This window comes from Ochlerotatus camptorhynchus, unplaced genomic scaffold (genome assembly GCF_037179485.1).
Source record: "Ochlerotatus camptorhynchus isolate MF236.1 unplaced genomic scaffold, CSIRO-AGI_Acam_v1.1 ptg000083l, whole genome shotgun sequence".
NCBI classification, from domain to species: Eukaryota; Metazoa; Arthropoda; class Insecta; order Diptera; family Culicidae; genus Ochlerotatus; species Ochlerotatus camptorhynchus.
The window spans coordinates 1,372,696-1,384,139 of NW_027040573.1; the positions used below are offsets into that span (position 1 = coordinate 1,372,696).

Genomic DNA, 11,444 nt, shown 5'->3' on the forward strand with positions numbered 1-11,444 from the left:
CCACCGGTTGGTATTTCTATGTGTGACCATTTATACATTTCATTTGATACATGTTCATTACCGTTTTTGTACGGCGTCTGCTTATTAGTTGGCTTATACATTTCATGAATAATCAGCAATAGTAATTTGCCAAATGGTATAGGGGGATTTCTATTCGTGTAGTCTGTCCTAGGGATTAAGTTATATTTTTCCCTATTTTTTCTTCATTTCATACGCTGTGCAGCATGATTCGTAAAATAAACATTTGAAAGGTTCCCGATTGTAGCCCTCTAATTGTGAGAAGTGCAACCTTGTTGATTCTTGCTGGTGTGTGTATCAGTTTTCGATTCTCTGTTTCTCCGCTCGTTTGTTCTTCATGGAAACGCACACTAGCCAGCAACAGCAAACACTCCGCCACTTTTCTCATTTTGCCTGTCTCTGGCCTGCTGCCCACCGTCACCAGTTCAAACGGTTTTATTTTCTTTCGCCGTAAGCACGTCATCGGTCTTTTCAGTCAGTTGGCCGTTGATGTGATATTTACAGCTTTTGAACTTGGTTAGTTCAATTTTTGTTTTAAGTCGTGTAATTTTTTATATTTTCCTGTGATTTCTGTAAAGCTAAAACAATGGCCACACATTTTCGCATCGCAAGAACCGACGAGGTAAGTTGGAAGACAGGAAATCGGTGGGATAAAAGGCGAGCACCTGCCTTGATTTTTCTTCAACCGACGCCATTGGAATTTAAAGGGACTTCATGCTGTAGTTTCTTTTTGTTCCTTCGCCACGCCAATGAATGGCGGTTATGGCCGATGAACCATTTTGGATTGGAATATTGTTGAATTTTTAGCTGACTAGTAATCTTTACAATGGCTAAGATAATTTGAACTCCTTATCTGCGAAGGATATTTTTCGAGGATTATTGCACATTTTGCACCACTTTACTGCCGTATACGCATAACTGTCCCATGTTCTATGCAATCCTTATGCACCGTGGGACTCTTATGCGTATAACGGCAGTTAAGACCCCTGAGCAAACAATAATTGCACAATAATATTTTCTCAAAGGCCAGAAAATTAAAAAAAAAATCGACTTATTTAAAAGCAGTAGCAGCTTATGAACAGTATTGGCAAGCTACACTCATGCTTGGCATACACAGTTTTGGTCACAAACTGCTCATTTTCTAATAACTTTGCACACAGTTGACGAAATATTGTTCTTTTTGAAGCAGTAGATAGAATAGAGTTTAGACTTATTAAAGATACATAAAAAAAAGATTTTAATTCTAGTAATAAACTGTATTTGTTTTTGCGTTGTAAAAATTAAGTGAGAAAATGCTCGCTGCACATCTCGTTCTTTAAGTATAAAAATTCATTGGTGTTGATTCAAGTGTTAGGATTTACCTAATCTTTGCATATCTATAGTAAACTATGATCCTAATCTATCATTACTTTAAAGAAAAACAAATTTCAACAACTGAGTGAAAAGTTATTAACAATTGAGCAGTTGGTGTGTACAACTGTGCATAACTACACTAATGAATTCAAGCTCTAGCACACTTTAAGAAAATCTACTGTGTACTTACTTTTAGCGCAGGAGTCTAATGTGATGCGAAATCTGCAATACACAATACAAGTTAAGATTAAGATGTTTTCAGACTAAGTTATTTTTCCCCCATTTTCTATCAGAATGACGCCGTCCGTATTCAGGCAAAGAAAGTGCTCAATGAACCAGCTAACGTGAAAAGAGCCGTATTAGGAGAGCTTGGAAATAAGGTGCTGAAAAATGTTGCTCATGGCAAAGGCAAAGAATTCAAATCTAATGATGCAATTTTCAAAAACGTCAAGCCTCGTGTCGATACGCACTGGAAGAAAACGGATGCTCCGGCATCGGTTTGCTCGGTTTCGAAACCGGTAACACGTTCCGAGTCTCTCAAAAGTCTAAACAACATAGGAATTGTAAAGAATACCAAAACGACCAACACCGTTCAACCCAAGGTGGTCCATTTGACAAAGGGTGCAGAAGTAAAAAAGGTAAAGGTGGTAAATCTGAAGCGAGAGGAGAGCCGCCTGACCCGACGTTCGCTCACCAAGCTAAAGCAAATAAAAAAACAAGCCGAGGTATCTTCTGCCTCGTCGTCAGCGAGGAATTCTGACGAGGAAGATGATTACAAAATAGAGGTAAGACATCCCATTCTTTCAAGCAGGTAAATGGAAAAAAAATCTTAAATTTTCTATTTGTGCAGAAACCGGACTCACCTGGCACGCATTCCCATAAACTAATTGAGGAAGTTGAGAACATTGACATCAACGATGCTTGGAATCCGATGTTGGTTTCGGAATACGTAAATGACATCTACAACTATTTGAACAATCTGGAAGAAACGTTTGCAATTAGGGATAACTTCCTCGAGGGCCATAAGCAGGTTAGTATTCATGTCTCAATGCTGATTTTATTGACTAATTACGCGTTTACAGATAAATCATAAAATGCGCACCATCCTCATTGATTGGATCAATGAAGTTCAATATCAGTACAAGCTTGAAATCGATACCTATCACATGACCGTTTCAATTATCGACAGGTATCTTCAGGTAAGTGTTTTTAGCTGTTTCCATGAACGTTGTTATTAATGGTGCTTACATTAATTCGTTTTTAGCTAATAACCGATACTCCCAAGAAAGAATTGCAACTAGTCGGTGTAACAGCCATGTTTATTGCCTCCAAGTACGAGGAACTGTTCCCACCGGACATTGATGACTTTGTCTACATAACCGATGAAACGTACAAGAAGAAACAGATTCTCGAAATGGAGAAGCGAATCGTCAAAGTTCTGGATTTCCACCTAGGGAAGCCCTTACCGACACATTTTTTGAGACGTTTCTCCAAGGCAGCCAAAGCCGCCGACAAGAATCACCAGTGTGCCAAGTATTTGATTGAGATGGCCAGTATCGATTACGACACTGCGCACTACAAACCGTCTGAGGTAAGGATTTAGGATTATTGTCATAAGGCAGCCGTTATTTTTGACTTTAGCATTGCTTTCTTATCTGTGCTACTTTCCTTGTTTCTATGCATGTGTTTGTGTGTGTGTTGTTTCCTTTTGAAATCTGTTCGTTTAAATGTCTCACGCACAGCTGAATGAAATGCATTGCCCAACATGCGGTGAGACGTTTTGAAATGTTTCGATCATGTGATCAGAGCAATATTTCAATGCATTTAGTTTTGTTTTTCATGCTGATGCATTGCATTTTTATGATGTGGGATGCACCGATATCCACTGTTTGCTCAATTTGCAGATAATTCAAGCTGAACAATGCATTTGGTCCTAAGTAACATTGATCGATTCTCTTCATCTAGGGTAGAATGAACACTTGTTCAACTATCTTGTAGCTTCCAACCATGGCTATTTTTCTTCTCGCTTGAGTGAATTAATTTACCATTAATTGATTCATTCAATATGCACTTTCTTCCAAAACACAATGTTTTGCAAACGTTTTCACAAATTTCATAGAAACAGTTAAAAAATAATACTTCAAGGAAAGAGTAAATGTCGTAATACTTTCTGATTTCACTTAAGTGCCCTCATTGTTACTCCAATTTATATGTATTTTAATGTTTGGGTATTACAGTTTTTTTTTTGTAAATTTATTTATTTGTTAAGGCTCAATCGAATAAACTTTACAGAGCCAAATTATCTTTTACGTTATACATTATTAATGTCTTAAATCTAAAGTTAAAGGAATTGAACCGAGTACTCGCGGTAATCTCGAGGTTAGTGGAGATTTACAGTTTCATGGATGGGGAAAGGGAGAAGGAGGTTTGAAATATAATTTACGATACAATTATTTCATTATTCCTAAAACATGAACTCATTCCTATTCAACTTGATATGAGTTTCATAAACGTCCAGATCGCGTCCAGCCAAAACATCCCGAACTGGAACATTAGGTTGTCTACCTCGAGCCCGAAGGGAATCGTACAGCTCAGATCTGACTCCACGATGCTCAACATGGCAAAACATGCTGTGTTTTCGGCATTGCACTGCAGAAAAATTGCGTTGACCTTATCTTATCATGCATGACAAGATAAAGCCAGTGCTTTTTTCTAGACGGCCACGCAAAAAAAAAATACAATTTTATGTATTTTAAAAAGATTGGCATGGCCCAATTTGGATTTTTTAGATTTAATCCTAAATAGAACCTAGAATATTTAATACTCTAATACAGCCTTTCTCAATCTATGGGTCGCGAGTTGCCCTCAGGGGTGGATCGCAGAAATTCAGACATCCTAAGCCACATTCCAAATATATTTTTTTAAATTTAATGCAACATTCAGCTGGGTTCAATTTTATGGTAATTCAAATTGAGGTACAATAAAGCTGCAAAACTATTGTTTATTTTTAATTGTTTTTTTTTTTAGATTTCATGGCAACTTTGGTATTTTAAACCAGTTAGGCCATTTTGACTTATTTGGGCCATTTTTGGCGTTTTAAAGTTATTGTAAGTGTATTTTATCGCGATTAAAGGCCAAATTTTTGCGTTAGTAAGATAATTTTGGCCATTAAAGTTGGCTCGCAGTCGGTTTCTTTTTCAAACCATTTAATCGTTTGAGGTTTATCGCGCACGGGCGGGATCCCTACGTTGTGTTGATTGTTATGATAATTATAAAGACCTCCTGCCATGGCGGAGGCATACAAGACAGTGTTGTATTGTTTATTTGTATTGCTTTGACGAATTGTTGCAACGGGTAGGGTTAGTTATACATATAAATGACATTGCACAAACAGAGGTACTTTGTCGTTTCGATGAATCTTTCAGTGTTTATACCATCATTTCAACACATTTAAGGCCGTTTGTCATTTGTTCTCCCTGCTTGAGCACCAATGCTACCGACGCCAGGGAGGCAGCTCCCACACCTGACCCTAGCTATCGACCCATCAACTCAAGTACCGGGGACCAACGGCTTTACTTCCCGGGCTTAGCTACAACTTGCTGATAACTCAAATCTGTATTTCTTATGCATCACGAACTAGATCGGGCAGGACTTGTGACTGTTTTTCAGTGAATGTAAAATGCATTCACTGAAAAACAGTAGTCGCTTCTATTCGCTCTGGTTCGTCATGCATAAGCATTGGCGTAGCTAGAAAATTTATCTGGAGGGGACCTTGCACTTTTTTAATTTTGCAAAACTACGGGTTATTAAAAACTCACTCAAATTGCGTCCAAGGCAACTTATTTTTGGGTGCATTTTTTTCTGTGACCAATGACATTGAGGCTTACTATTATTTTAATGGTGAAACAATAAATTTGATTAAATTTATTCCATAACAACGATTGTGACCTTTGAACAAGCAATGATCGTTTGTTCATGTTTTTTTGTAATAAAACCACAGTCCGGATCTTGTAAATGTAAGCATCTCAAACTTAAGAAAATTCTCAGGGTTAGGTTTCATTTCATGAATTTTGTAACTAGATTTTTTTATTGAGCAGTCAAATCTCAGACATAGGAACCAAAATTAAATTCTAGTAGTTTGAATTTTATAATTTTATAAAATTCTGGCTGTTTCAAGGTAAAGTGCACACAGAATAAAATTTAATACATTTAGGACGTAGGAAAATGTTCAAGATGCACAATTTTTTGACGTAGGACTACGTCAGTGATTTCTACACTTACTACACTTTGTGAAAACTGAAAATGGAACATGTAACGAAATTATGAAAGATTTTGAACGTTAATAACTCAGCTGCTCCTGGACCAATTTCAATAATTTTATCACCAATCGATCAGAAATATTTCTACGCATCGATAGCAATGCTGCTGATTTTTAACAAGAAATTATTTAAAAAATGGGAAGTGTCAAGAATTGTTAAAAAGCGTCGAAATCACTAACAAATCCACTAATTACGTACATGCATATACTGCAGATGTACAATCCTTTACATTGTTAATGTTAAAATAGAAATAGTTTTGTGATCCCAAACCCATATGTTATCAAGATTTTGTAACTAATAAAAAAAGGATATTCAAAAAAAAAAAGAAATTTATACATATTAGGTATATGCAGAAATTGAAATTTCTGCCCGGAATTTAGCTGCTGGAGTGTAAATTTGTAACAATATAGCTAGAAAACAACAAGACACGGGTCTTCCCTATAGAGAATGTACAAATATGGCCATAAAATCAAGATTCCATCTGATTCCATTAGCTGGAAAACTTTTGAATACTTCCTGATCAACCTACAACCTACCAAATATCCAGTGAACTTTACTAATATGTTGGACTATATGGAGATCTTTCGAATATTTCCTGATGTCTAGGAAGGATATTTGAAAGCATATCCTGTAACTTATGCAACGTTTCCTGAACATCTACAAAACTTAGGAATTACAAAATTTCCTCAACTTCTACGAAGTTCCCTGAATTTATTCCACATTCCATATTTTTTTCCATTTCTTTAAATTCTACAAAGATCTCTGAACATCTTTGCACTTCTGGAAAAAACACCTAAGACATCTACAAATATTCTTGAACACCGAGAAAGTTCATTGAATTTAGCGAAGTTCCCAAAACCTACAAGAAGTTCATGGAGCTTTTTTGGAGTAAGATCTCTGAAAAACTGCAACGAAGTTCCCTAAACTGAGGTACAGATCCCTGAAGTTCTTAGAAGTTTATTGAACTATTTTTAGATCTTTTAAAAAAATCCCTGAACTTTTTCAAAATGCTACGAAATTCGAAAATCTTCTACAAAGTTTGCTGTTGAATTTCCACAACTATTCTAAGTCCATGAGGCTAAAAAAACTGAAATTATTTAGAGGTTCCCGGTTTAATAATGAGCTTCTCTAAAATAAAATAATGTTCCTTTAACTTCTATGAAGCTCCTCAAATTTAAATGAATTCTCTACTTCTACGCAGTTTTCAGTACTTTTCGAAGTTCCTTTTTTCTACGAATTTTTCTGAAGGTCTTTGAATTTCCCAGAATATCTACCAAGTTTACTTAATTTCTACGATCTTCCCTGAACTTCTATTTGAAGTTTTACGAAGTTTCCACAAGTTAAAGAAAAATTCCTGGGCTCATGGCCAATTTGTAGTTCAGACTCTACGTCTACGTCTTATTGCCATCGATTTGGTATAAGATAATTTCTCAATTTTTTTCTTATAGTCCAGAACATAACAAAAGTTATCAACATAAAGGACTTTAAAAAATCTTCGTTGGTGGTCCAATTTTATTAATCACTGTTAAATAGTAGCATTGAACTTAACAAGTATGAAAAAATACCGGTGAGTCAAAACAAACAAAAAACAAACACCAAAAATTCTGGAGGGGGCCTGGCACCCCATTAGTTACGCCAATGTGCATCAGAGATACGAATTTGACTTTTTAGCTTAAAACAAAACCTACAAAAGCTTTATACGTCATTTTCCGGAATGCTGGTGATGAAAAAAGTTAGAGGCAAATCAATGTAAATGATTTTTCATGCCTGGTTGTGAGTAGTGCTGTGACGGGTCTAAATTATCGATACGATAACCGATATTTGAAAATCCGATATCCACGATAATCGAGATTCGATATCGGTTTTCCGATTTCTCGCAAATAAAAGTCCACTCCTGCACAAAATCATACCGGCTGGTAGAGAAAGCATTCCTTTATTTAATGGTATAGTTTTTTTTTGTGCGAGCGTTTATTCGCGAAAAATTGACTGCTAAGGTCATTGTTTACAAAAACAGTTTCGCCCTTTTGAAATGTTGGCGAAGAGATGCTGTATGGATGGAAGAGTAATACAAACTTGAAACCCGGGGTAGGGCTACGAATGACTTAAGCAGGAAGATGATCATATTCCAAGCACGGAGTTTGTTTAAAAAAAAAAATCGAGAACCTTTCCAAAAGATGCTCAACGACGTGACGTGATGAATGGGATTCTATGACACTACCTCGAATGTCTCCAAAAGCTGTAAATAATTAATTCTTTGGATATACGATAAAGAAGGGAATATTCGAGGTAATGCCCATTCGGGATAATAACGTGTGGAATGATGTTATATATTTGTAATCGGTATCGGTATCGGTATAGTAAAGTGAAACTAATCAGAGAGTTTTATCATCAAAAACGACCCCCTGTTTGGAATGGGGTCTCATCCTGCTTAAGATGTTCAGAACCCTAGGATAAAAAGTATATAATGGTGGTCCACCATGTAAGTCAATTGTTTTCGAGAGATTTCAGGTCACCTTCCAATATCATCCTCATCATAAAAAATGAAATCATCAAAATTATTGTTTATTTTAGTAATAAATTGTTTGCAGAACAGTTTACAATATAGTTTTTTATTTGCTTACTTCCAGATCGCCGCTGCTGCACTGTACATGTCGTTGAGCTTGTTCCCACTGGCCAATAGCACCGAGCCCAAGGTATGGACTAAAACCCTCGAACATTACACACACTACACAGTGGAACATTTGACACCGATCATTCAGAGGCTGGCAAAAACAGTGAAGAATGCTCCCCTCATGAAAGTTCAATCCGTTTATTCCAAGTATCAGTCGAGCAAATTTGAGAGGATTTCTATTCAGCCCGAGTTGCAGGGATCGTTGATGGACAATTTGATAGACGGTGAACTGAAGCCTTAAATGTAGTTAATTTCTTTGCATAAATGTATTTATCTACCATTTTATTGAAGACAAGTGACTTTATTTGCCGAATGACAATAGGTATCTACAATTTATATCCTCTAAATAGTTGTTTTTTACCCGCGTAGTGTATTGATTATTCGTATAAGAAGATTTTAAGAATCCTAAAACGCATTAAAATTTTGGTTAGGAATTCTCGGTTCGGTAAATTGGATGAATCCATGCGCGAATATTGTTTGAACCAATACGAAGATATTGTATAATCATCCTGTATAAAAAGACAATTCAATAAACGGATCAACGATTTTGGATACAGCAGTCGATCTATCTGTTTGATAAAAATATGATAAGTTAGAATAAATAATGATGACAACCAGTGATGCTACCTATACAGATTTATCTGTAACCATACAGATTTTTTCAATATTTTGGTACAGATATCTGTATATACGATTGTGCTACATTTCCCCGAATCCCATACAAACATAGGGTCGGGTGGGGCAAGAGTGCCACCCCCTATAATTTTGAAAATAAACATGTTTTCAATGATAATTCACCGATGAAACTATGAATGGTGTTCCTATGCAGCATTATAGAAAGTTATGTCCAAAATGAAGTATTACAAAACTTGCAAAAAATTATTTTGTACTGATAGGGGAAATGACGGCTTCGGCATGCCTCACTATTTTCGGCAACCCAAATTGAAACACTATTTTCACTGGATTTTCTTACGAAAACACTTCGCTGAATGCATGCAAACGATTCTTAATGCTTTCAGCTTCAATTTGACTACATTTTTACCACTGAGAAAAAGCAATCTATCAAGGTTTTCTTTAAATGAAACACACGCACTACAAATTGTAGCTGATTTCGAGTTGCCGATAATAGAACAGCAGATTTACATGCAGTTCAAATGGAACGGTTGACGAAGAAAAACTGGTTGCCGATAATACTCGCTCTCACTAGAGAAGATTGGAGCTTTGTGAAAGCGTTTCAAAACAGTATTTGACAATTCTTTCGACTGAAATTGTTAAAGCAGCTGGCAGCAAAAGATTGTAAACAAACCAATACTGCATATGTGTGCGTTCCTTAGAGAAAAAGGCTATAGAAAGAAGGTCGCTGCTTAGCTTGCCGAGAATACGTAAATTCCCCTATGTCAAAAATCGATATTACTTATAATAATAAGACATAATAAAATAAGGATTTAGGAAGGTGGACACATTGGTCAAATTTGGATTTTCATAGATAATCCTAAAAAGGACCTTGATTATTTAATAGTCTTGTAGAGCCTCAAGTCCGCACTCGATCACAATTTGTATTGTAATTAATCAACACTCAATGGGTAATGTATGAAATTTAAGATGAATTTGAACAAAGGGAACTTGGAGTGTAGAGTGCACTGTCCACCGGTTGATGCTGTAGTCTGGCCAAGTAAGGGGGTTAGGGTCTAATGATGTCTGAATGGACAATACAGTGCAGGTGGATATTCCCCCTTATTCTGCGAGTCACGTGACTCTCTGTCACCGGTGAGGTGACAATTGTCACCTCGTGTGAGGTGACTCTCCATGTAAATCAAATGGAGAGTCACCTCACACGAGGTGACTATTGTCACCTCACCGGTGAGAGAGAGTCACGTGACTCGCAGAATAAGGGGGATTATATTTTATATTCTCTATATTATGCTGTTTGAATCAGTTTTAGGTTTTTGGGTTAACAGAGGCAGAACGCGGTTGGACCGCTTAGGAAAAGCATAATGTTCACACTTGAAGGGTTCAGAGCGGCTGAGCTGTTCGGTGGTAGTTTGACCTTTCTTTCAAAACCAATTTGACTCTAGAATATTTTCAAACTTGTTCTGCATTATTCACATGTTGCAATTCTAGAAAATAGATCGATATAAAGTAGCTTAAAACAATAAATAGAAATGCCAAAATCTCACCGAGTAGTTCAGCTGTCAATATTAAGAAAATCAATCAATCAATTTGTATAGTACGACATTCTAGACTGACGATCATAAAGCTATTGATATAGTTAGAAGCGATTTGATAAACCATGTTGTCATGTTAATAGTTAAAAAAAATACTACATGAAACCAATGCGACCCTCATAATTTATAATTGGGATTGAGCCTACGATCTTCTGCTCAGTACGCCCCTCATATCACTACAAACCCCTGCTTCGATCGTTGTGGTTCTCAGCTTTGCAGCGCTCGGTCGTTGTTATCTACTCTAATCAACCGAAATTATCAATGTTTTCATACATTTCGACATTGTAGCCGTTTGGGTTTGGGGCGCGCTCATTCACTCATTGGACACATCCCGTAAAATCTCACTCGTTAAATAATCAACACTTCGCTCTGGTCTCGTTTGCTGTTTATGCTCCACTAGAACCAACCGCTCTTATATGGCCCTGATTTTATTTAAAGCAAGTGCACATAGGTATATGGTCGTCCACAGTCCTGATTCAATATCGTTATATTCACTCGACTTGTTGTTAGTTAATATATATGAAAACTGTCACCCATTATGGTCATTATCTCATTTAAAAATGTAGATCTAATTAGGGGTCGTTCTCGGCTTGAACCAGCAGATTTCGTATACAATGCTGACAGAGCAAACCAACAATCGGTCACTTTATCACTTATCGTCTTTGACGACAAGGATGGAAAAGAGTGGAGGAGGGTAAAGATGAGGATAAATCAAGCCGAGTGTGAATTAAGCTGTGCATATGAACTTCTTCGTTTATGTGCATATAGGTAAATCTTAAGTAAGTTATACTTTCCCGGGTGATATGGTGCGCAGTTGCTTAATAACAGCAAAGGGTAGTTGTCGGACCAATTCACTCA

General features: G+C 36.7%; 1 protein-coding gene across 1 annotated transcript; it reads left to right on the top strand.

Moving 5' to 3' along the window:
* The first annotated feature begins 439 nt into the window (after positions 1-439).
* Positions 440-8,915, top strand: CycB (Cyclin B). Its single transcript, XM_065218047.1, has 6 exons — positions 440-640; positions 1,665-2,156; positions 2,222-2,401; positions 2,454-2,570; positions 2,636-2,962; positions 8,318-8,915. The coding sequence occupies exons 1-6, from the start codon at positions 605-607 to the stop codon at positions 8,600-8,602; spliced, it is 1,437 nt and encodes a 478-aa protein (XP_065074119.1). The 5' UTR covers positions 440-604; the 3' UTR covers positions 8,603-8,915.
* Positions 8,916-11,444: the final 2,529 nt, after the last annotated feature.